This window comes from Mycteria americana, chromosome 1 (genome assembly GCF_035582795.1).
Source record: "Mycteria americana isolate JAX WOST 10 ecotype Jacksonville Zoo and Gardens chromosome 1, USCA_MyAme_1.0, whole genome shotgun sequence".
Taxonomy (NCBI): domain Eukaryota; kingdom Metazoa; phylum Chordata; class Aves; order Ciconiiformes; family Ciconiidae; genus Mycteria; species Mycteria americana.
This window is the reverse complement of record NC_134365.1, coordinates 126,689,274-126,716,294: the sequence shown is the minus strand read 5'-3', so window position 1 is coordinate 126,716,294 and position 27,021 is coordinate 126,689,274. Positions and strand designations below refer to the sequence as shown.

Sequence of the window (27,021 nt, the reverse complement as noted above, 5' to 3'; positions counted from 1 at the left end):
ATTTGAATTCTAAAATTCTTTTGAAGAAAGTGTTCTGTTTAAACCAGAATTTTCATTTACAAGGATTGCAATTCATGGACACTGCATGACTGCAAAAATAGACTCAGATCTCTTCAGAAGATCAAGTAATAGTACAGGGCTTCAATGCTAGAAATGAAGTTGACTTTTAAAGCCAAAGGCAAATAGAAACATGTTCCACAGGACAAAAAACAGACCACCTTAGTATTCTGGGCATGCTTTTGTAAATTATGTAATGTTTACTTGGTTACTATTATTTTGTAAGCAACTAAATACATAAAAGGACAACATGAAAATAGTCTTGCAGTACAAGTTCAAGATTCTGGACCATCATATGAATAGTATTATGTGGCCTTTTTTCTTTTTAATAATTTTAACAGTGAAATCTAGCCAGTATTTTGTTCAAGAGGAAAGCCTTAAACACCCATACCTATTTGCATTAATCAGATGTGCTCTACATGACAGCCATTCCTTTGTAGTCTGTAGAGAAGGAGCACCAAGGAAGCCATGCACAATATCAGCAGACAAGGTTTCAGAAAAAAACATTTTAGAAGAAAGATCAAGGAGTAACACTTTCCCATGACTACATGCTTACACATTGAAATGTTTCAAAAGCATTTCAATACAGGATAATCTATCGCTTAAACCAGCCTCTGTACGCAGGTAGCAAATCTGACCCAAATCATTTAAAGAGATTTCAGGAGCTACAGTCTAATGTTCGTATTAGGCAAATCCATAGTACCTATAAAGACAAATAAAATTAGGCAAGCTTGGGTGTATAAGGTACCCTATGGAAAAGTGACTAGATTTGTTTGAGGGAAGCCATGTACCAGAAAATCAGTAACAGAGGAGCTCTCTGGAAGAGCTGAGAAGCACTGGAATAAAGGTGATATGCTGTACTTGGACTTCAGCAATGTCGCTTACTAAAGGCTCTAAGAAACCCTGGGATGTTAGATGTTAATTATTATTTTAGAACTGGTTGAAAATCGAAAAGAAAGCTTAAAAATACATAGTCTTTTTTCTTCATGATACTCCCCAAGAATCTGCAAATAGATATGTTTACGAACATGTTTAACACTACAATCTGGAATGAGTGAGAGTAAGGAGATGACAAAGTTTTCAAACAACACACAATTATTCAGGGCAGTCAAACCTAAAAAAAGTTCAAGATATAACCCTCTGCTCGAGAGCAATAAAAGAGCAAACAGACTGTTAAAATTAGGAGGAAAAAAATGGCAACGTCATCATTGTGCTATTGTATATCTATATCGTATATATTGTATATATATACGATACAGTTTCTATCCAGACTACATTAAATAAACCAACTCTTCAGCTCAGAAAGGAAAATCTGAAAGGGAGCACAACAAGTCTATAATGGCAGGTATGGCATAGAAGACGGGAACAGGTATGACTATATGATCTTTGTCAGAGTGTGACATTAAGGGAGTAGCAGTTAGAACAAAAAAAAACAACCCCAAAAAGCAACCAGACAAGTGAAAATACTTATGGATTTCCACAACTATGTAAATCAGTGCTTCAAGATGTTAAAGGCCAGATGTATCAACTGGTTCAGAAAGGGATCTGAAACTAGACAGCACTGTCATGTAGGAAACAATTACTACTGACCAAAAAACAAAAGCAGGTATCTTTACTATTTAAAAAAAAATATTTAATCCTTACATATTTTTTTCTGCAATCAATTTTCCCAAATTTGAGGGTAAAATGCCAGGCTCTGCAAACCAATATTACTGAAGAGCAAACAGTCCTGAAGCATCCTGGGAGGTCTGCTGAAAGTTACACTGCAACACGTCAAATAATTAGTCACTTTAATAGTGTCTCGTTTCCTAAGTACTATCAGGGCCAACTATAGCCATTAGTTGAGTCTTCAGCTGAATTTCAACATAAAAATCATTCTATTTATTCTTCTTTCTGTAGGTAGAGGCTAACTCAACACACATCTCCACATAACCCATATGAACCTCATTTTCCTTCTTTATTCAAATCTACAACACATCCTCAAATTTCAGTTGGTGTACCAAAATGTCACATGTAGTAAGGAGCGCATATTCTTCATTAGAATAAATACTAGTTACAAAAGGCATATAAAGTATACATGCTGGCTAGTCACTTCTGTACCTTTTAGACTTGACAAATACATTAATAACTGCATTGTCATACATATATTCCTTAAAATGAATGGAAAATAAAGAAACAAAACTGTTTGCCAGATACAAGTTTATAACTTGAATCATAAACATATCAAAGTGTACCTGGTTTTGTACCAGTTCACAGCTGTACTGGTTTTGGCTGGGATAGAGTTAATTTTCTTCATAGTAGCTAGTATGGGACTATGGTTTGGATTTGTGCTGGAAACAGTGTTGATAATACAAGGGATGTTTTCGTTATTGCTGAGCAGTGCTTGCACAGAGTCAAGGCCTTTTCTGCTTCTCACCCCACCCCACCAGCGTGGGGGCTGGGGGGGCACAAGAAGCTGGGAGGGGACACAGCCGGGACAGCTGACCCCAACTGACCAAAGGGCTATCCCAGACCATAGGGCGTCATGCTCAGCAATAAAAGCCAGGGAGGAAGTTTGCCAGGGCTGCCATTTCTCAGGAACTGAATGGGCAGCGGTCAGCTGGTGGTGAACAACTGGGGTTTTCTGCATCACTTGTTTTTCTTGGTTTTGTTTTTCTTTTTTGGTTTTTTTTTTTCCTTGGTTTTGTTTTTTGCTTTTCTTTTCTTTAAACTTCTTAAACTCTCTTTATTTCAAACCATGAGTTTTCTCACTTTTACCCTACCAGTTCTCCCCCCCAGCCCACTGGAGGGGGAGTAAGCGAGCAGCTGCGTGGGGCTTAGCGGCCTACTGGGATTAAACCACAACCACCCTTTTTGGCACCGAGCACGGGGCTCAAAGGGCTTGAGATAATAACACGTTTGACCAGAACGTGTTAGAGGGAACAGGAGGAAGCATCAGAAGCAGCAGCCTGTTCTGCAGCAGAGCAGCCACAAGAACAGGAGGGGAAAGAGACAGAAATCATAAACAAGTTTTCGCACTTTTACCCTTCTGATTCTCTTCCCCATCCTACTGAGGGGGAGTGAGTGAGCAGCTGTGTGGGGCTTACCTGCCTACCAGGGTTAAACCACAACATCAACTTTCATCTTCATGCTGAAATTAACTGTAATTATGGTTTTAACCTGCAAATCATGTTTTTCATGAGGGCAGACAAGTATCAATTGTTTTGATAACACAATATGGAAAAATTTAATTGAATAACTTCCCTCACAACAACAGTCAATGAAACGATAAGAGAAGAGTGCAACTTACATCACTGATAAACAAGTGAAAGTAACATTATTCCTGGAACTGGAAAATTCACATATGGATTCTTTAGTTTAATGCTCTCTCTGAAAGCACATACAGAATCCAGGTGGAGAAGAGGAAGTTATGTTGCACAGTACAAATAAAGTGTACAGAGAAAAAGAACCCATTGATAATGTTCCACCAATTCAAAATATGTTTTCACCGTATTCTCTGCAGTACTGGGAACTTTCTGTCAGCCTTTTTTCCATCCCTTACACAAAATCCCAACTACCGAGGGCTCTGTGGAATCCAAGCAAACGGCAAAGCTGTCACCATTCACTGCTTGTAGAGCGAATAGGTAGGAAAAATCCTTGCACAGAAGTTGTTCACAGACATCATGAGAGTGAGAATAACTGGGGGGAAGGGATAAAAGCTGGAAAAAGCCTTAACATTCAAACTGCATAGAGCGGGAAGTGTAGAAATAAGAACATAAATGGCAGAGAAATGCCTAATTGTGTATCATAGTATTGCAAAATGAGAAACAAAATGAGGAGGAAAAAAGCTAGGGTTTACTTATAAGCCTATGTTTCAACAAGCTGAATCAATCATTTAAAATATACCACAATAATATATTCTGGTACATGTTACTTTCAAAAGTTATCTTGCTTTTGTCTGTAAATGGTGAGTCCTGGTTCCTTTAAGTTTGCATACAGAGATGGGTAGTACAACTTTGCACTTTTTACAAAGCAGGGCCAGCTTCTTGATAGAACTCTCAAACCACAGATAGAAATGACTGTGCTTTAAAAAGAAAAATATACTTGCTATGCCTTCCACAAAAATTCTCACTAGGTAAAGATGTTAACATAAGCATGGTCAACAAAAAAATCAAAAGTCTGAAGAAAAGACAGGATAATTTTTGTCAGGGGGTACAGAAATGTTCTTTATCAGGAAGGAATTCATTTTGCACCCACAACTCCCCAGCTTGCAGCCAACAGAATCTACCTTTTAATTATCAGTTTTGCTTTTACGGCCACATTTTAGGTTTTTATTTTTGCTTTGTTACTTTTGTGTTTTCACAGAAGCTTAAGAAGAACCTGGAAAAGCCAAAAAGCTGTTATACACAAACATATTTAACTTAAAAACCCACAAATTATAGTATGGTGCAGAGAAACACAGAGAAAGCCTCCTATTTGACTATGATGATCACCACGGTTTTCACATTAAAAACTGATTTCTGAAGTTAAAAGTAAAAATCATCATGACCAATAACACAGCCACTGCTTTTTAGAAGCAAATACAGTTAAAGAGACCTCTGGGAGCTGCACAAAGAATGTCATTGGGGAAAAAATACAAAGTATTTAGCATTAAAGACCTGAAGTATAAAAATGTTGGAAGATTACTTTTGTTAGTACTGGCAACTTCAAGCTAAGTTTTCCTGCCTAAAAGACATTGTTTGGCTTGTGTTCTCTCTATGTAAAACAACTACCTGGAGCCTGTGAAACACTTTTCATATTTTATGACCACCAAAGAATTGAAGCTATGAGTGCAATATATCCCCATTTCTATATCCCTAAGGATACTGCATACACTTGTAATTCATCAAACAACATAAGAACTTTCATTCTGGGTCTGTTTTGATGAACCACAGGGGCAGCTCTAAAACTGGTGGAAAGAAATCATTAGTGAACAGCAAACACAGATCCAGCTTAAACCTGCCAAATATTTTATCTTCACTGATTCAGCACAGTGCTCGACTCAGAGTAGATTTAAACATGAGCTTAGATGATTTTGCTTTGATGAGCACTTCTGCAATATTAAATACATATACTGACTATAGCTAAAATCCTCATTATACCAAGTCAGGGGAAGAGCTGCACACACACTGGGTCACCTGTGCATAGAAAGCTGACAAGCAGGCAGAGAGGAACCATGGTGCTCTGCAACAACTCTCCTGATATAGATGTCCAACTGAAAATGGTTATCGTGTAGTGCATCTGTCTCACGAGTTTATGCAGTAATAAAACCTTTCAATTATAATGTTTAAGGAAAAAAATTCCTAACAAAACTAAGCACCAAAAGTCAAAGTTCTAGGCAAGCTACTTGGTAAATGATTAATTTTGGAAAGAAAATACAGATTGCGCTTGGGTAGTAGCCAGTGCATCTTAGAGATTTATCTTGGTATTAAACGCCATACAGTAGACCAAATTCCAAGTACACGAAATTAAATCTCAAGTTAAAGGCTGCTGCACGTTTGGTGCATGCTGTATATTTATTCAGTACGATTCATCCTCAGCACCCACAGTAGCCATACCCAGGGTTGCACACTTTTCTGTGCCCTATTCTCAGCAGTTGCCTTCAAGCTGCAGAGACTGAGTGCATCTCTTGGGCATTCCACAGCACAGAGAGAGCCAGGACTGTTACAGGAGCCAGAAGTAACTGAGCTGCTGCCTTCTTCCATCCTACAAGGAGCAACCGCTGCCAACACCTTCTATAATCTGTTGTAGAGCAGGAACAGTCCAGTTCTCCTTTTGGTTTGTGACAGGCACAAGGAGATATGAGGTTGACTGGGCTGTCTTCTATCATCTCAAGCAGGCGCAGGGGAGAGGAAGTGGCCAGGCAGCCTGAAAGTGGATCATTCTGTCATATATGATTATAGTACATAACATGCTAGGTATCGGTTATAGATGGCTGATTGAAATATCTTTCACCACTGGGAATTCCGCTGGTTTTGTGCTTTTGGGCCACAAAAAAAGTTGTCTGCATACAATGGCAAAATGCAACACATGCTGCTTACTGGCATATAAACTCTAGTAACATGTATAAATTAGAAAGTGATCATGGCTTAAGAGTACAGAAAACATAAATAATTGAGGTGAAGAATGCACATGAAGGTCATTATGAAGAATTTAAGAGTGAATGGCATAAAAGATGCACTTGTACCATTTGAATATAATCAAATATATTTTAGATAAAATATGCCTTTTTTAAGTTGGGTGAATGGAAATAGTCCCCTAAAAGAATAATGAAGGTGCTTACTACAGCTTAGAACTAACTATAACTCTGTCTCTGGGGTTGTTAGTTTTTTTTTTTTTTTAACTTATAATATCCCATTCCTTTGTTACTCAGCTCACTAATCAGCTCCAAAATGAAGTCTGATAGACTGTAATTCACTATAATAATCTATTATCATACAATAATTCAGAAAAAAATGTAGCATTATCTCTTCCTACAGCAAGAGTTACAGTCCTTGAATTCTAAACACTACAGGCTACAGTTAATAACCAACAGAATAAGAATAATAATTAACACCCCCCCCCCCCCCCCCCCAACTGGAATTGCTCATGCCATTTTTTGGCATGTCTCTTCTTAGCAAATTTTCAGGATATGCATTCTTGTGTCTAAACCTGGATGGAACACCACAGTAACAAGGACTTCTAAGACTACTTAAGAGACTACTAAATATTTAATTAATACAACACTCTTTCTGTTAGAACACATTTTAATATAACTATTCATTCAAAAGTGGAAAAAATAAAAACAAGGTATAACTAAATCTAACAGGAACAAGAATTAAAGTACATGCAAACTAATTACAGCATTACAAACTAATACTAACACTCCACAGCAAGTTTCCCTCACTTAAATTTAATCTTAAATGAGACCAACTATGTTGGTCTTGTGTACATAAATAGGTCTATGTGTACATAAATAGGAGGCCAGCATACATGTCCCTCATTTTAGTAAAAAAATTATAAAATTAATAATGAGACTGAACAATAAAATTGATAGCAGATTGCCGAGGTGGATTCTCACAGTGTATGTTTAAACATAAAGCAAAACTAACAAAACATGAACCTTACCAAAATTGCAGAAGTTTTTATATGGTATCTCCTCTGTTCTCATAAAGGAACTTATTTACAGCTCTTGAAAAGCCGTATCTGACAACCACAGATGTATCAAGCAGAAGGAAATTCAAATGTCTCAAGCCCTGCAGAGCTAAACAGAGTTTGACTGATCTGTGATCAAATCTTTCCTGTGGAGGAAGGGAACTCTCCTCTGCACAATTCTGGATGATTTGTATAAAATACTGTATTTTTTGGACACAGAGTCAGTTTTCCCTAACTGATGCCTAGAATGCATCAGCTGTAAATTGCTTCCACACCACCCATCACCTGACTAGACATAGCAGATGTGTTTATTTGGTCACTCATATAAGGACAGACATGGATACAGTATTATTGCGTGTGGGCTTCAGGAATACACAGTCAGCTTTCTGATAGCTCTTGGAGCTGAAGAACAGTTAAATGTCATTGAAAACACAAGTTTTCATGCATAAAATAACAGCTTATTTATTTATTTATTTATTCTGGAAAGTAGGCAGTCCTAAAGAGAATGACAGCAACAATCCCTCCACCCCCCAAAAGAGGAAAGCACTATATAAAGGATTGTAAGGTGTTTCTGTGCCATACTTACATGACCTAAGGACTGTTACAATCACTCTTCCACATTATCTCATTCTTTTTATTTCTCTAATGGAGCTGCATCCTGACCTAATTTCAAAGTCTTTTTTGCACAGACAACGTCATCTTGTCTGAACTTTAAATGCCTAGCTGCTTTTTGACACTGTAAAAGAAAAGTGTACATTCTGAAAATATTTATGTCAGAGAGATACTGTTCTTAACTGTACTTTCCAGATTCAAATATCATCCTTTTCATTGCAGCAGTGGAGATAAAAAGGACATCAGACAGAAAAATTTCCTCTCTGCAAAGGAAGGTACCTGCAGCTTGCATAGGTAAGCTTAAAACTACTATTTCGTTGTTTCACCTGACAAAATTTGGGCATTGACACAAAAATGATCATTAGACTTCCAGATGACTGAATTCAACAATTACTTTGTGAATTTAACTCATTGTAATAAAAAAATTTAATACATTTTGGTTCAACAATCCATATGGGACTTAGTGTACGCTAAAATGCAACAGCTATAAAAGTTAGTTTAATTTGCAAGTTATCAAACATGGCCTGCAGCATAATTTTAAATATGACTTTTACAACTTTTTGCTACCTCATCAACTTGGTGTCTCTGCTTTTTATCATAGCTACACAGAATCCTCTTTGGCATCTCAGTTCATTTGCTTACAGCTGTTTCAAAAAAATTCTTATCAGTCTGTAAGTTTGCAATCTGTTAATTTTTTCCATATGCTTTTATATGGAACAAAAGTTAACTATCCTAGTTAACTAGGATACAATTCACTAAAATAGCTTCTGTACAGGAAAATCTCTCTTCACCACAGGTTAGTAAGCTGAAATGCCAGTTTTTATATGCAGCCATTGTACAGAGCTTTGATTTCTTATTTGCAGTCTGGAAACTGAGAAAAGATTGAAAACTGAACTTGGAAAAAATAAATATATTGCAGTTTTCAACAACCATTTCATATGTTTAAAAATACAGACTGAATTGTTTATGCAAAATGTACATCTAAGATTAGAGCTCTTAACAAAGTAACATTAGATACAGACATCACCACAAAATAAATGCATCTAGCCAGATTCCTGCATCATGCACAGTTTAATTTGTACTTAAATGGAGGTACAGGATACTCCTCTGCATTTCTGCAATTAAAGTAATACTTTGCACTTATTTTGCTTATTTAACTTAAAATAGTCTAGAAGTGGTTTCCAAAGTAGGTTACAGATGTTCCAAAAGATTGAGAAATAAACCAAGACCACACAAGTTATTGTCAGACCCTAGCTTGAACGTTCTGTTTCCTCATTTATTAGATTCTGTGCATATAAAATCTTTGGGGTTTAACATCAGTTGACTTTTCTTCAAAAAATCTCAGTGGAAGAGAACACCCAAACAGTAACCTCATGCAAACTCAAGATGATAACCCCAGAGGACAAACAGCAGTTAGTAACACTGAAAAGTAGGGGAGAAAAATGAACAGTTAAAATAAGAACAAAAAATAAAAGAGATGTTAGATGCACATTACAGAAGAATAATTCTTTTAATTGTGTTTCAGCTCTGACCATTCATTCAAGAAATACCAGCATAAATGAGAAATTCAACATGTCTTCTTCAGCCATCGTTAGCTACTACTGTAGTTCTACCAGTCATCTACTCTTTCCTATTTCTTGTTGGAAGTTTTGGAAATATTCTCGCTGCCTGGATATTTTCAAGGCAAGCACCCACAAAAAGAACACCATACATTTACCTGGTAAACCTTGTCACTGCAAATTTACTCATATGTAGCACTATGCCTTTTCTGGCTGTGTATTTTGCAAGAGGGTACCAATGGACTTATGACTCCGTAGCATGTAGAATAGCAAATCACCTTGGGACTCTCATTATGCACGTCAGTATGTATGCTACTATTATAATTTTATGTTCAACTGCTCTAAGTCAGTATGCAACACTGAAGAAAAATAGTGACACACAATACTCTCAAGCAGTTAATGAAAACTTTTGCAGATGTGTACTTGAAAAGTTTCGTCAGCCAAGATTTGCTAAATATTTGTGCATCATTATATGGCTTACTGTGCTCTGCATAACAGTAATAGCTATAATACATAATATCCAGGCAATGGTTATGGAAGAATTTCAGAGATGCTACAACATCAGTGTAGAAGCTGGTAAATTTACAGCAATGATTGCAGCTTTTCTTGCCACGGCATGTTTTTTTGTATCTTTTATGACGGTTTTGTGGTCATACTATTCTCTTAACAGACATCTGAGTAAAATACAAAAAAATACCTGTATTGGAGAAAAACATCTCATTTACAGAACAGTGAAAAGAAACATTCTTGTCATCCAGATGTTATTAACTGTCTGCTTTCTTCCATATCATATTTTTAGGCCAATTTTTTATGCACTGCTTACAGATAATGACTGCCCAAGGTTAAACTATCTGGTAGAAATTAAAAATTTCCTTGCTTGTCTTGCTGCTGCTAAGAGTAGTTTAGATCCAGTTATAACCCTTTTGCTAGATAAAACATTTAAGAAAAGTCTGTATGGTCTGTTTACAAAAAGCACACCAGAACACCACTAACGTAAAGCTGATATTTTCACTGAAGAGACTCACAAAATGTGAAGGAATATGGAAAGATTTTAGTAGAATATAAGGAACAATAAACTCATTTTACCTGCCTATAACCAGACTTTGATATGAAATGGTAAATATTTAAATAAAATGATAACGTATTACTTGTTTTTTTTTTTTTTTCCAAATGATCTTGCTTGCTACATCAACGTTAGCCATAATAAATTCGATGTGTATATCCAAATGAATCCAAGTAATTGACACATTGAACTGTGTAATGCCCCTTTATCCATGCAATGCAAAAGACATTTTATGTTTGACCTATGGACAGTGTTTTCTACCTAAATAATCAAGGAAGAAGGCAGAAACTAGGCTTAAGTTGAGGACCCAGTTCTCTTTTATCATCAATAAACGAGTCCCAGGTTTTGGACATGGGTTTCCTTTGTAAAAAACACTGAACAAAGCACAGACATTTTCTCTGGAATGGCTGAACCATGTATCAAAGGCTTAAGGAAGCAGGCAGAGAGAGCTATAAAACACATTCAAGATTACCATGTATTTTTTGTTCAGGAGTATTTGGGTAGAAGGTTGATTCCTTTTTTTTTTTTTTAAATGGGGAATGCATAATGAGATACTAAAACTCTTTAGTGCATAAAGAAAAGTTCTTGATGACATCTTATTCCAAAGTTACTGAAAAATGGCATTATTGACTTTAGCTATGTTCATCACATTAGGGTTTTGCTATAGTAACTATTTTTTTAGGAGTAAAAAACTGTGTTAAGAAATGATGCACTTTAACTCTAGCCTCCACAGAAAAAGCTTTACTACAGTTTTGTACTAAAATAGCAGAAATCTCAGATTTAAGATTTAACTGATTTATCACCCTGCTCTGACATTTCCTATCATGGCCACAGTGTTATTGAAATTACGTCTGCAACAGAGTGACTCTGAAGAGAAAGTTTTGATGGTGCTGGATAACCTGCAGGGGTGAAGTATCCACAGATGAAGAGAAACTCTTGTGGCCTAGGATTTTACTTAGTGTTTGAGAAGAATGGGTTTTATACGTGCTTTGTAGTTTGGTCAAGAATAATTTTTCTTGCAGTCTTATCCATGGCAGTCACATTCAACAGCTGAAGCAGTGGTTTCCTTATTGGTATGCAGCCTTTGTGTACTCAGGATACCATACTTGCCTGAAAGTGCGACATACTTATTCCACTTCAAAGGTGGATTAACACATGCTGCTCCAGAAGGCACCTCCTTCACAACAATGTTTAAATATAGACCATTTATAGAAGAGTGGATAAAGCACAAAAGATCTACAAAACTGCAACATATCTGAATGTACAATAACATTAAGTGAAGAAAAAAAGGATGAAATGCATACACGTGCTTATTTCTAACCTCTGGTACTACTTAGTAGTACAGAAAAAAACCAAAAAAACAAACCAGCAAAACAAATCACTGGAATTTCCACACTCCTAGTCTAATCTTGTGAGGTAAATTCTGTGGTTTAATTAGGAAGGTATAAATGCTTATTGTTTACTGGTATACAAAATGTATTCAATGATAAACATTTAATGATCACTAATGGTATGAGAGCAATGCAAAACAGGAGGTTTTGTGGTTGGGGTTTTGTTGTGTTTTTTTTTTGAACTGCAGAAGTTAGAATATCATGATGACTTAAGTGGAGATTTCAATTATTTTGAATGATATCTGTAGAAGATGCTTAAGATTACATAATGGTCTTTTCCCTTGTACAATCTTCTCTGCAACTGAGATCAAGAGGAGTTTACTGAATGTAAAAAGTGCTACAAAATACTACATATTCTGAGAAATCCTATCGCTCACTCAAAATGTCACAATAAAATGTAATTTTATTGTCTCAGTTCTGTCTTGCCAACCCTACTACTAAGTTCCATGATAGGTACACTAAACTGACCCAAGTGCCAGTAGACACAAAATATTAGGTCTTCTCTAGGAAGGACCCCAAGAATTCATATCATCTGATAGCTGCCTCATGTTCTGCAGAAGTTAAATAAAGATGGAAGTGAAAATTACAGAAAATCATAGGTAACATACAATGTTACCTGTGATAATAGAATTTAGTGATTGCTTCTTTCACAGGATTCCCATGTGATGTTTAGCATACGACTTATGCAAAAACCTTAAGTAGGCAGCTTCAGAGCCTAATTCTACAAAGCACTGTAGGAAAGTTGCTCTGCGAACACAGTCCTTGAGCATGGGAAGCCGGTTTGTGTGGGTGGGTGTTGGACTGCGCAACACAACCAATGGCCAAATACCTACAGCAGGACTGAATTGAATAGTTTAAGTCCTCCAGATGGCACAGTGCTGCTTAGATGACTGGTTTTAGATCAGTAGCTGTAAGTCTGGGTGAGCAAAGCTGTTTACTACCAATGTGTTCTTATAATTTGCACAGGCCCGAACTGAGAACCCACTACTTCTGTCCTTCCTTAAATACATTTTGTAGGGAATGCAGTTAGGATATCTCAGCAGAGTGCCTGCCTGTGGATGTTTTTCTTAATACAGAGTTTTTGGTAGTAGCATAGGCTTAAGTCATTCTTTCTCCACTTTTCTAGTCACAACCACTTGTTTCCCAGTGCTGCATTTATCAAAAAGGCAAGAAAACAGATGAAACTTTGGGAACTACTAATCAAATCTAACTTTGTGATAGACGTTTAGCAAGATCCCATTCCACTATTTCTACATAGTACCAAAAAAATGATATATACTTTACTTTTTTCCCATGTAGCCTGTTCAAGATGATGTCTCCTTGAAATTTTTGAATTGCATCAAAGTTTTTCTTGTTTTAAATAGTGGAAAAGCTTTTGTGCAGTCCAGGCAATTTGAGAAACTACAAATTGAATAATACATTGCTCTAGCATTTGACAGAAGAGTTCATGGAGGAAAAATCCCCCAAAACAGAAAGGCGTGGAGGAGAGAGAGAGAAATACTTCAGCAAAACACAGCTCATGCGCTAAACTTCTTGCACTGCTTAGACATCCTGGTGCCAAGTCAGAAGTTAGCAGGTGACTTGGGAGTTGTATAATAAAAAACAAAATAATTCATTTCCATAGCAAGGAACACAAAATCCTAAGGCAAATATGCACAGCACATGGTTTGCAAAGCAGTTTAATAGACTGCAAGTGTCTGTCTACTTTCCGGTTAACCCGTTCAAATGTGCTGCATGGGTGGCCAGCTGATCAATCAGAGGATACATGTTTTCTGACTAGCTGGCCAAATGACTGGAATATATAAGCTTCCTGAATAGAAAGCATGTAGATGTTGACCTCTAAGTAGGCCAAGCAGCATAAATATACTTCCCAGCAAAACTGCTTCTGAAGAACCAGCAGCCCACTAACAGTACATGGGCAATGGGCAGGACAAAAGCAGACATGGGGAGATCGGAAGCATATATACAGGAGTAGACATAAACGGGGGGAAAAAAGTACCGCCTGCAGAAACACTGAGGAAAAAATACTGAAAGCTATATTCTTGGAGCCTCTTAGCTTCTGCATCGAATGAGGAAGTGGTCCTCAGAAAAACATGGACAGACAGGACTCCTTAATTCTACCTCTGCTATTGATTTTGCAGCCTTAATAACCTTTTAATGATTTAGTATGTAACAAAATCCTCACAAAGCAGTTGCTACTGGATCTCAAGGATCTAATAGCTTCTAGAAAATACATAAAAAGCACTAGTTGTTACTGACTGTCCCCAGAAAGCATAAAACAGGTTCCATGCCAAAGTGAAAAGAGTAGAAGGAAAGTAACATGCAACAGATTTCTTCTTTTTGGATATTCAAAGATTGGAAAGAGAAGATGGTCTTAAAGAACAGCTTCTATTCTGGTCATTTTTTATATAGTTGAATATACACTTACATAAACATACACAAACACATATGTACAAGCCTTACTCATTTTCTAGATATACCTAAAAGCAGAAGTATAAGTGTCTTGAAATCTGCTGGCAAAATCTGAAGTGCCTAACTACAAGTAGTTTAGGCAATGAAAGACAGAAGTGGTAACCGAGTGCGCTCTCAGAATTCATATGGTTAATTAAGTTCTGTATAGCACATAAATCAACATGCAATTTATTCACAGATCAAGTCTCAAGTTACCTGGACCAATTAGGATTTGTATATGACACGCAACACAGTGCATAACACTTAGTCCTACTCTCTGGAAAAAGTGTTTTTACTTCTGGTCACAGAAATATTGAACTGAATCTTAACAGCAGAGAAGGCAAAATCCATGTATTTTTGCTTTAGCAGTTTTATGTATTTAGATGATCACATGTTGGAAACAAGCATTCACACCTACTGAGATAAACCTATAATAAAAATTTTGGATGTCTACATTTAGCCGACAAGCTTGCCCTGACTCCAGTTGCGCACCAATCATTTTACTGGCCACAGAAACATATACAAGCACTCAAACTATATGGAAATCATAGAACAAAGTTGGAGTATTTGGAGTGAACTAAGGATAAAACCCCAGCAACTAAAGCTCTTGATATGATTAAATTACTCTTGTATCAGTTATAGTAAAGGTATTTTTATAACAAGATTTCAGCAACTATATAAAATGCTACATAAGCATCACAACATAGGCTAACTGAAGATTGTACAACCTCTTGATGTTTTAATGATAAGAAAACATTCCATTGAAGTTACTGCAAAAATGAACAGGTGAAAAAATCTGCAATAAACACCGAAGAAATCCACTTATAGAACACTGTCCTGCTTCATAACTTACACAATGCTTCAACAGTCTATTTCTTGAGCTGAATCACATTCTACTTCCAGTAACTAGCACAAAAATCTTCTACCAAGATCAATGTTAGCCTCTTACTAACAGGTAACTCAGTGAAACTGTCAAGACAAGATAAAGCAACTTTTCTCACACGCTGAGAATATAACAATTCAAAATATCGAATGCTGAGCAAATGTGACTGCGCTAAACGCACAATGCTGCTTTAGGTACTCTACACCACATTAACTGCCATAAGGATTGGAAATATTAAAGTTCACCTATTTATAACAAAACCACCACTTTCAGCTTTTAAAACCATAATTATAAAATAATTCTATAGCACAGAACTTAAGGAAGTTCAATGATCAGTGGTATCTTTTGCAATTAAGAGTTGCAGAGGCATACTACTAATTTTTCTCTTTCTTGAAGAAAGATTACAGCTATAGAACACATTTTGGTTACTTGCTTTTAGTTCCATTAAATCTCGAGGTATGCATTATTGCCTGCAATAAATGTGTTGTTGTATACAAGGGAACTATCTTGAGTTATATTTACGTTAAGAGAAAAAAACACTTTAATGCAGAGTTAACCCAATTTGTTACTTTCTTATTCCTGAAGGTGAAGTAAGAGAAAACACTATTTTGCAGGACAGAATACAGTGAAGTGGAGATTTGGAAGATAGAGATAAGCCATTTTTCTCCTGTTTCTTTGTGCTGTTTTAAAGGTCCTCTCCCACTCATCACTTTTTAATGACTGTATTAACAAAATACTTTCATTATTGTCTCATACTGACAGCTCAAGAGAAAGTAGCTGACTTCAGTGACAAATGGTACTCAAACTCTAGCAAGGGTTTTATGGAAAAAGACAAGCATCTCATTTCAGACCACGTTACTCCCATTTCCCTTTTTTTGTTCTCTTATATAAAGATAATTCTGTATATGAACTACTGTGTAATAACATTCTATACTGGAAAAGACCCCATTTCAATGTTGCTACTTTCGGCAACCATCTTCTGGGTATTTCCGACACTGCAAGGTTCTGAAAGAATAAAAGGAATGGCTGAGTCCTATATCACTAGGCTGGCAAAATAGGAATAAATGTTGTGGTAAGGGAAAAAGTTCTTGACATTCACATTTCTGATGCATAGCTGTCCTGAGTTTTCCACCTTCCTGCATTAGCATTTTCTACTTTCCTTATCATACAATCCAACTTCCAAGCAGTGAATGAATGCAGGATCCCATTAACTGAAGGTGGAGCAAAGGTGCTATTGTCACTGATTAGAAAGCCTTTAAGCAATGTTGAAGGGTGTCAAATGATATACAGAGGCTCAAGAAATGTGTGGTCTCACAGAGCAGTGAAGGAAATTAAGACAACTACAGGCCATCTTGTGAAAGTTTTCATGTTTTGAGTCTGTCATCAGAGGTGAATCTGGAACATACAGGAGTTTATCATATGCTGCAGTTGTAGTGCTCCAGACGCTTCGGTAGATCTTGTCACTTACACAAGTCAGGTGAAGTTTCTGGCACCAGAATACAGTAAACTGAAGTATTCCTGTCTAACTCTTCCTAATCAATCAAGAGCTAAGGGAGCACAAAAGTGGCTAAAAGACACCTAATTCTTACAGGGACTATAAGGTGCAAATTTTTCTGTGCATCAGATAATGACCAAACATTTTGCAGTTCAAAATAACATTCAGAGAAGCTTAAGAGGGAAAAAATGCAGTATGACTACATCAACCTTACAGATTTTTATTAATTCACTTTCATCCATTCAGATAATTTGGAAATTGGTCATTTAGTCTACTGCGTTTCAAAACAATGTCTACAGTGACATCTAGAGCTGGGATACTGCAGTTAGCTTAATATGTTCTACACCCAAACGCTATAGTTACATTTCTGCGTTGCTTTTGCCAAGATAAAACACTGTCTGTTGGTTTACACTACTTTAGACGGATACATTAAAAATCCTTACTCACTCATGTAATTGAACAGGTTTATTTCTATGGATGGTATTTAATAAAAACAGTGATTTTAAAATTTTCAGAGTCTGGATAAGGTGCAAAATAAATTCCCATTTTACACTCAGTAAAATGGGCCTCCCTCAGAGGTCCTTGAAACTGAAATTTTTTCATTCAAGAACACGGTCCAACAAAAACAGATGCAGCTTTCAGGAAGACACAGCAACATAAAGATGACGTTAATTCTGAAATTCTCATGTGGTACCAAAAATGAACAATTATAAGAATCTAGAACCTTCAAGACAGAACAAGATGAGACATTCTACCAGCAATTAAGAGGCCCTCTTTGGAATTTGCTGTAAGAAATGACTTTTAAAATACCAAACTTAAAAAAAAGCGCCTATTACATGGAATAATTTTCTTGAGTTTAGAAGGAAAGGAAAAAGAGATTGGGAAAGGTCTGCAATGCCTGCATACGCAAGACCAAATGACTCCTTAAATGAAAACCATCAGTTCAGTGTCTGTACTCTCTTCCCTCACAGACCACCTGTAGGAGTTTGAAGCACAGCTTACCCTCTCTCAATCTTCTCTATTCACTAAAACTCAGGATTCACTTCTCAAACTGCACCATCAGAGCTCGTTAGAATTTTCATTAATTCCTACAGTGCTTGACTCACTTTGGATAAAAGCAAACTCTTAGAGAAGACAAGTGGGAATAACTACCTTAGACAATGACATTAACAAAGAATATGTATGTTCAAACTGAAGAGAGTCAAACCCACTTAGGTTAAAACTCCCCATTACTTACATTACAGTACTTTGGGATAAACTAGTTGCATAAATATCCATAGAAATAGTGCAAAGTTCACCAGACCAAAAAGAGTATGTACATACACTGTTCTTAAACGCTATATTTCTCCTCCCAAACTTGTTTGTATTAGAGAAGTTTTCATAATAATAAAAGTTTAAGACTGCTTGCAAAAAGTAGATAATACTACCAATATTTTAGCATTTAAGCACCGCATCTCTCTGAAATCTTAGTTTGAATGAAGACTGTCATTATGCTCTCAAAATGATGCCATTAATCTACTAATTCCAGTTTAATTTATGCAATTAATTTATATACACATTTTCCTAACAAGGAAAAAAAATGCAAGCAGATTTCATATGAATATTCAAAAACTAGAACGTAAACTGACTTTCAAAGTAAGTTGCAATCAAATGCATATGTAATCTGTCAATAAAGACCTCCTAAATGTTCTATATTTATGAAATCAGAGATGGGCTTTAATCTTACATGACACAGTAAGAGTAAATACACACTCAGCAAATATAGCTTCCTTTTCTACAGCTTTCCCCTTCCTCTAAATTACAGAAATCAAAATTCAGTAGTTTGTATTATTGTGGTGAAGAAAAAAAAGAATTAAAACCCCTTACCTTCACATCCCTGTGAATTATATTATTATCATGACAGTAACGTAGAGCTTCCAATATCTGTCTCATGTAATGACTGAAAAAACAAAGACATCATACATGACAAACCTGCAGGAAAAATTACTATACACATATACAAAACTAACTTTTAAGAGTCAAACTATATAAAAACTAATCAACCAACTTAATCTTAAATATACACAGAGTTCAGTAGAATGGAGTTTGTGTTTATAATAATGAATAATAAAATCAAAAGTTTGAGGATTATTCTGAGTGAAGCCAAGGAAAATTAGAAAAGAAAAATCTGCATTTTCCATTTTGTAAAGGTTTCAAATGTTCAATAATTCTGCTTCATATGACAAAGAAGTCAGGACCCTTCAGGTTTTTTTATAACAAAACACAGAAAGGAAAAAAGTGAGTATCAGTGCCTGATTTATCTAGAAAGGGATAGAACCAAGATCTTGGCTTGCTTGATGCAGATTGAAGACCAACTTCTTTCTTCCCTGTGTCCAACAGATCCCCTAACAGACTACTGACCATACTAGAAAGCCAAGAAAGCCAACAGCATCCTGTCCTGCATCAGGCAGCACATTACTAGTGAGCTAAGGGAGGCAATCCTTGTCCTCTGGAGGTTCCAGGTGGTTATAGGGAAATACGTGTCCTAGGAACATAATTATGCACTGGATCAAGTTGCCCACGGAGGCTGTGGAATCTCCATCCTTGGAGGTTTTCTAGACTCCACTGGACAAAGCCTTGAGCAACGTGATCCAAATGCAACGTTGACCCTGCTTTGAGCAGGAGGTTGAAGTAGAGACCTCTTGATGTCTCTTCCAGCCTGGCTTCTATAATGCTAAAAAATCAGCAGTGTCGAGGCAAGCAAACAAAGAATCTCATGGGCTTTGAGCTCAATTATCATGCCACTAGGACATTGAGTTTTGTTGTCCTTCTGCAATTATATGGACTCTTTGATTTTGGTTTACCTCGTAAGTGAAAAGTTGAAGTGACCATAAATAGAGTGATACATAAAAAAGAAAGACAGAAAGAAAGAAAGAAACAAAAACCCCCAAACCCAAAAAACCCCCAGATGACTCCATCTAGCAAGACTAATAATACCGCCAGGCAAGTCACCTAATGCCATTGTATGAGAGATCCATAAAAGGCAAAGACAGAGAATTAAGTATTGGATGTGAAATACTATTTTATTCAATAATTCCGTCCAAATATACAACTAGTGAATGACAAAATGCTCAAAATTCTACTTTTATTATGCTAATTATTGTAATAAACATTCAGACTCTGGAAACAGGATTTTTTATAGTATTCCAACTTTTAGCTACCAGATTGTACAACAGTATATTCCGTTTTTTTCCATTTATCCTGTGGGATTAATTAAAATTATAATACATACCTGGCTACAGCCTCACTATACACAAATCCAGCATCTGCTCTCTTCACAATTTCAAAACACAGATCTGCTCCATCCATACTGCAGGTAAAAAGAGGGGAAAAATGCTTAAGACAGGTAACGACAATCAATTACATAAAAATGCTCCAAAAAAATCTATTTACTCCACTTATATAAATCTTACATAAAATAATCTGGATACATGTACAATGCATTACTAACTAAAACAGCATTAATAGGTAATCTAACAGAATATGGCTTGCCACAGGTTAACTGTTTCATGCCCCTCAAGTCATATAACAGTTCTCTCAAAACATTAGCAAAACCAAACATTTCTTCTATTGCTTAAACTGCTTATTGAACAGGGTATGCAAGACAGCAGAAAGTCAATGCCTTGTACAAGAAGGTTCTGGAAGTCAACAATTAATGCATGATATTACGTTGTGCATTCTTAAAAGCATTATAAGTAGAACTCTATAATAAAGACTCCAGTTACACAAAAATCTTACTCAAACTGAATTTTAAATGAAGACTTTAAAAAATACTCTAGAAATGTAGTATAGTCTTTCCAGTTAGCATTCTCATAAGGATAATTAAGGAGCCAGAAAGATATTTTACACCTCACAGCCTCACTCAAGGCACCTGAAAACAGCGACAGCCCGCATCACTAGCTCTGATACTTGATACTTTCTTCCTTTTCGCCCTAATTATCTGTAGTCTTTCTGATAACCTAACTTCCCACAATGAGTAGTATAACACTTTTAGATGCACATATATTAATAGTCCTTAGACTAAAATTAGACTACCATTTCTCTAAAACCAAAGCAGCTTGGTGTGGCATAACTGCCCTCCTTTTCTTTCTCCTGTAAATAACCTAAGGCAGATTTATATCTTAAAAAGGTTCACTGCTTGATGGGACAAGGAGAGAGTAACAAGAGTTAACAGGAACAATAAAAATCACATATTATGATTCATGCTTAACAAGGCACTTGCAAAAATATCAATTGTAACATGTCATTTTTGGCCTTCACACCTTTTCTTTTTCTTCACCAATCAAGACTGAAGGGGGGGGGGGGGGGGGAGCAGAATTTGCAAGGTATCTAGAAAGCCAATATTATCAGGGCCATTTTGGTAAGCTATCCAGAATGTCAGCATACAATCACTTTTGCTTTGTTACCCACCTGCAATGCAAAACTTCTGCTTAGGGAGTCACAAGAAATATGCAGAAGCTTTAATTCCCAAATAAATCCAAAAGGTATCCCCATGTAAAATACACGATCATGTGGATAGAGCACTGACAACTGTAAGAGAGACTGGTGACCAAAAGAAATGCATGTTCATCTAAGTAGGTGGAAAAAAAATTTCCTGGTCAGTTATTTCAGCACCTGGTACCATCTTCGGATTTAACAAGCCCCACAAATTGGAAACTCATATTGCCAAACCATGTGCTCATCACTGCATCAATATAATCCTCTGTAGGTTTTTTCCCAGTAGTTTTTCTGCCTTGCTCAATTTCATACAGCTAGTCTGTATACACAGCTAAATATCACTCAGACAGAGAATACACTGTGCTGCACTATACGTAGTACTGTATATTGGCAACGGGGTCTGGTTCAATGAGAACAGCATAAATCTGGATTTAGCTAGCTCACTGGAAAAAAACTCCTCATGTCAATCTCCCTTTCAGTGCTTCCTCCCAACAATTTACTTCAGCTAGCTGGGAAACAAAACTGAAACCTGAGCAACACCAAGCACTGTAGAACATACAAAATGTACGATTAACTACCAAAAATTAGGAGGTGTCATCCTCATGAAGCAGCAGAACCCTTTAGAAGACTAATTTCACTCTGACTTGTTATAAACTACACACGAAAAAAGATCCAGAGGCACTCAAGATTTTTAGCAGTATCAATAGCTGCTGAGACACTGCATCATGAGTGTCATTCCTTTACACTAACTTTTCTATTAAACAAGGTGTTTATAATCAGCATGGTCTTTTACATGTATTTCTACCTCCCATTTATACATACCAGCATTTTTCATTTAAATTTTGTAACAGTAAGTGGCAGTTTGAAATTTTTTTGCAAATATTTTTCAGTTAGTTTAAATTAGGTTGATATTAAAAATGGCCACAGACTGTGAGCAGTAATGTTTGAAAGTTTTACTCCATTAAGATGAACTCTATTGATCTCAAAAGCACAAATATGCGGCAGGTGTATTTTAATCTCTGACTTGGACAGACTACTTTTTCAAGGCAAAATCTTACTTTAAGAGTGGACTTTTCTTCATGTATAAATAGGGCTTGTATCACCCCAATGATGTTGAATTTTATCTGGAAATCTTATGAAACTTTTATCTAGCTGAGGCTGCAAAAGCAAGAGTCAGCCTCAGTTATAAGAAAGCCCAGAAAAATCAGTGCACTAACAGACTAAAAACTCAGCAATATTACAACCACTTAAAAGATGACTTTGCAGAAACTGAAAGGCTTATGTGATGCAAGAGCATTAAAGTTTTGAAATACTGATGAAATGAAAGTTCAGGAAGTCTCAAGGTTTTGTAAGGACTATCATCATTAGGCATGTGAAAACAGTAAAAATAAAAAAAATTAAGGTAAGTTAAAATCCACTAAAACAAACACACAGAGATATATACATGCTGAAGACATAAGTGCATGATGAAAAAAAATTTGGTAAAATTACAGCACACAGAGAGAATCATCTGATACCAGTGGAGGGCACTCACGGAAGCTACATAAAGTAACTGGGACAGTTTATGGTATTTACACTGAAAGTGCCAGCTAAAGCAACTCTGAACAGGGAGTTAACAGACGACACCACCACATCTGAATTGTTTTGGGTATCAGTACAAACTATGTCCCCCAATTTCCGATATTCAACTATTGACTTTTCCATATTTTTAGCAGAACTGTGCCTGGATCTCAGCCTTTTGGATAAATGTTTCTTTCCACTGCTCTGATCAGTGCTACTGTGCACCTTGAAAATCTTTCTACTGTTCTGCACAAAGCTGATGATAAGTTGCAACCTGCCCAGACAGTTTACTCCTGAGTCATATTCAATGCAGGAATATGTTCTGAGGCTCTGAAGAATACACAGTATACTCCAGAAGAGATCTACATTTTAATACTGAGCTATGACAGCTTTGAATTTTCAAATGACCTAATAAGATGTAGCCTACAACTTAACTTATTGATGAAGAATCAGAAAGTTTGAGAAGCACTGCTTTAAGGCATTGAATTAATACTTAAAAAAAAAAGACGTGGCATATTGCTTGGAACTGAGTTTACTGAGTTTTGTACCATGTATGTTAAAGGATTGTGCACAATGGCATTTTTTCCTTCAGTTGGACAGTTTTTATATAATGGCCATCTTCACTTACTACAAATAAACTGCCATAAATTAACTTAAAAAATACAGTATTTAACTTTTCTTGAAGCCCTATGTAGTAACCTCTGAAAATTAAGACCAAAAAGTACAGAAACTCTATATACTGCCTATATACTGCCCATGCATCCAGGGTGTAGCTCATTCCAGATAATTAAATATGTTCCTGAGTCTACCTTCTCAGCATCTGTTTAGAGGCTTTTCAGTACTCTAGACTGAGACATTTTTACAACTTTGCTGGCAGTCAAGAGATAAATTTCAGTGCTTTTCATAAACTGACTCATTCCATTTAGGCACAAGCAACGGACAAACTTCACTGAGTAATACTTAATTCCTAAATCACAGAGTAGAAGATGATCTTAGGAGGAGTAAGTAGTTCTAAACAGGTATGCTTGGAAACAATTTTCTGCTGGTGTTTTCATAGGGATAGTCCAATCCAATTATTAAATAGCACAAAAGAAAGAACATATGCATCCTTAAAAAGCACTGGTTTTGGTGGTAATATAAAAGTAGCCCTGTACCTCACCTGACATCTTTAAACCATACTCCAATTTAATGTTAAAACCTCCGCATGCCAGCCAGTATCATGAGGCCATACAAACATACTCACTTCATAGCAATGCCGTGTGAACTAGTTCATATTTATACAAACTCTTGAAAACACAAGTATATACATTAACATTTTATATTGACTTCTACCAGTTAATTTTGGTCAAAAGTGGGTCTTCTGAAGCTTTGCTAAAATAATGCAACTTAATAGCCTGTGATAATTAAAGGTATAATAAATGCTGAAATTTCAATGCATCACTGTCTCAATGCTGTGAATTCTCAGTTGCTCTGCCAAATTTTGCTACTAATTATAAAGGAGCCAAAATTTCATCCAAGATAAAAATCTTGATTTCTAAGTCTGGCCTTGTCAACAGGAAACCCCCAAAGACTGCTCTTTAAAATTAATGAAGTCTGGTTTCCTATTAATTCCTGTCCATCAAATGAACTAAATCAACAAATATTAAGCAAACGTAAGATGAAAACCTGGTATATTTTTCCTCAAACATAAGTTAGCTCTAAATTCTCTATCACTTCCTTTGACTGTAATAAGTCAATAGTTCACAGGCTATCAGGGACAAAAGAGAAACAGCATACCCAGACCAGATAATTACCTAAACTTTGTGCCCGCAAGTAATGAGCCTACAATGTACTGAATATGCATAACACACTGAAAAAAGGACAAAAAAAATCCCCAATACAAACACAATGTAAACACAAGTTTTATCAAGTTTAAAAAAACAAAACAAAACAAAACAAAACACCAAAACAACAAACTGTCTTTTTGTCAAAGAGTTTGATATCAGAATATTTAATACTTGGTGGAATTTGGTTGCCTTAAAGCATTTAAAATTAGAGTTAGTCACTTTAGGATCCTTTCAGTCCACAGGAAAACACAGCAGGTACAGAGATGCCTCAGATTTAGAGTGTAATTTTTAAACGTCTGAAGTTAGGACAGACAGAATCTCTAATTTAATGACTTCTCTAAGTGTATTGTAAGCTTTTCAAAATGAATTTGAAAGTTTTTCCTTTCGTTGGATATTTTGAAAGTCTGGCCCAAACGTTAAACCTAGAAGCATCTGAAACTGTTTTCTTTCAGTAATCACAGCAACCTGTTTTGGTGTGAAAAATACAGATTTTAGTTTCTTTTGAGTTTACTTTTAAAAGTTAACATTTAAAACTTATTTTTATCCTAGATAATGCATTATGCAAATATGAAAGAACAGAAGTACAGTAAAGCCATATAAAAGATGAAGGACTACAGGTGAGACTGCATTTAAAAATAAAACCATAACTGGAATCCTAACATGATTAAGTAAAATAATGAAAAAAGGTTTTCACTCCATAAACTAAGAAGCTGTGCTATTTCACAGTATTGTAACGAAGCAGAATAAATAGATAGAATTCATTTTTTCCTTTCTTTTTTTCTTAACACTTCAACAAAGCCGCATGATTGAATGTACCAACTGTCATTTAAATGCTCACCAGCTTACGCTTAACGTAAACCTAAGTATCTGCAACCATTTTAAAGTACTGCTTTTATGAATTTGAGATTTTAAAACTAAAGCATTTTTGCATGTTAGCTAGGTTAAACAGCAAAGCTATATGTCTATAACTATATATATACAGCCTAACTGGTAAATCTAAATAAGGTCAGTTCTTCTAATGTCCCAAGTGATAAATTTCCCTTAGAATGTGCTAAGAAAAGCAAAATCAACTACGTATAGTGGTGAGACAATATTCTACAAATGACCAGATATTAAGGTATCTGCAATTCACTCACTGCTCATGTATCTGAGCTCTTCAGCATGAAAGGCAAGTACTCTCAGCCCACATACTTTGATTATACTGAGGATAAACTGTATATAATGTACTCTAAGTCTAAAACGTGGTTTTCAGACACTTCAAATGGAATATTTGCTTTGTTTTAGAAATATTGCAAGTAGCTGACCCTTCTCAAAGTATTCTCATTGATAAAGGTCAATAGTCATTAGAAAAAAAATGTAATAAGCAATAAATATAAAAGCAAGAGTGATAGTTATATACCGAACAGGAAACAGCATTCTATGTAAAATCAGTGCTCCTCCCCCCCACATGCATAACCTACCAAGCAAACACCATGTGACAGGGACAGCACCGTCTAGAATAGCACATTATTGAACAAATACAAAAGAAACCAGATTGCACCCCATTTCACAAATGGAATTTTTAAATAGCAGGAGAGTTTTGCATATTATCTTGTTCTTTGCAAGGCACAGACTTAAACTAATGACGGATCACTTGAGATACAGCTGTCAGCAAATAACACCACAGAATGGGAAAGAAAATTGCGACTGTATGATAAAGACTGGAGCTGGCCCTATCTCAGATGCAAGTTCTCTCTAGAGCCTCCAAGGGATCTCTTCCATCAGTGGAAGGAGTCCATTACCCTCCTGGGGAGCAGCTGGGGTGTGTGTGTGGGAAATCACTTGGCACAGGCACATACTCTCTCATTTATGATGTAATAACATCTAAATACTTTTAAAATAATAGTTTTACTTTAAGAATAAGACTTTCTGGGACAGGGTCTGCTTCTTACTCTACACATGCACTTCATCTATTATGTCCAACTGCTTCTATGTAGTTTATTACAGCATTCCCTAATAGCTAATAGCAACCTACTGATAACATGACATGATGGCCCCATTCTAGAGAGTGCTTGGATTTGTGTATAAATAGTGGTTAAAAACATAGCTAACTTTTTGGTGTTAAGCTTCATTGCTACTGTTCGTGTTCATCAGTGCTTCTATGAATTGAGACTTGATTTTTTTTAACGTTTATTGTAACAAAAGTTTTCAAAATTGGGCACAAACTGTATTTTTTCCGGAGTGGTACAATCTCCTGTTATCAGATATATGCTGTGGTTGCTTATTTAACTTATACGTTTTCATAACAATAGATTTGGCAAGATATTCAGGGTCATTTTAGCAGCTGCTCCACATAGCTCACAGCTTATGAAACAGTAGTGGACCTATGTATCATTTATGTGCAACTGATGGCACTAAGTTTTAGGTTTGGTTACTGCGTGAATTTCATGTGGACCTGAATTAATTTTCATGCAAAGCATCTGCCAGTCCACAAATACACCATCACCAGCTAGGCTT

General features: G+C 36.1%; 2 protein-coding genes across 4 annotated transcripts in view; one reads left to right on the top strand and one right to left on the bottom strand.

The window, feature by feature from the left end:
* Nucleotides 1–27,021, bottom strand: part of CASK (calcium/calmodulin dependent serine protein kinase) — a 226,215-nt gene that overhangs the window by 103,992 nt on the left and 95,202 nt on the right. For all 3 annotated transcript variants that reach the window (XM_075520149.1, XM_075520153.1, XM_075520155.1), the window contains exons 4-5: nucleotides 19,935–20,012; nucleotides 18,530–18,602 (exon numbers count right to left, since the gene is read on the bottom strand). In XM_075520149.1, coding sequence (XP_075376264.1) covers nucleotides 18,530–18,602; nucleotides 19,935–20,012 — 151 coding nt within the window. The remainder of the gene's footprint in view (nucleotides 1–18,529; nucleotides 18,603–19,934; nucleotides 20,013–27,021) is intronic.
* On the top strand, nucleotides 8,018–10,372 carry GPR82 (G protein-coupled receptor 82). The gene is made up of 2 exons (XM_075491877.1): nucleotides 8,018–8,115; nucleotides 9,347–10,372. The coding sequence occupies exon 2, from the start codon at nucleotides 9,380–9,382 to the stop codon at nucleotides 10,370–10,372; it is 993 nt and encodes a 330-aa protein (XP_075347992.1). The 5' UTR covers nucleotides 8,018–8,115; nucleotides 9,347–9,379.

What these genes read in the sequence shown, in the direction of transcription:
- GPR82 (XM_075491877.1), top strand. Translation starts at nt 9,380, where the DNA reads ATGAGAAATTCAACATGTCTTCTTCAGCCATCGTTAGCTACTACTGTA.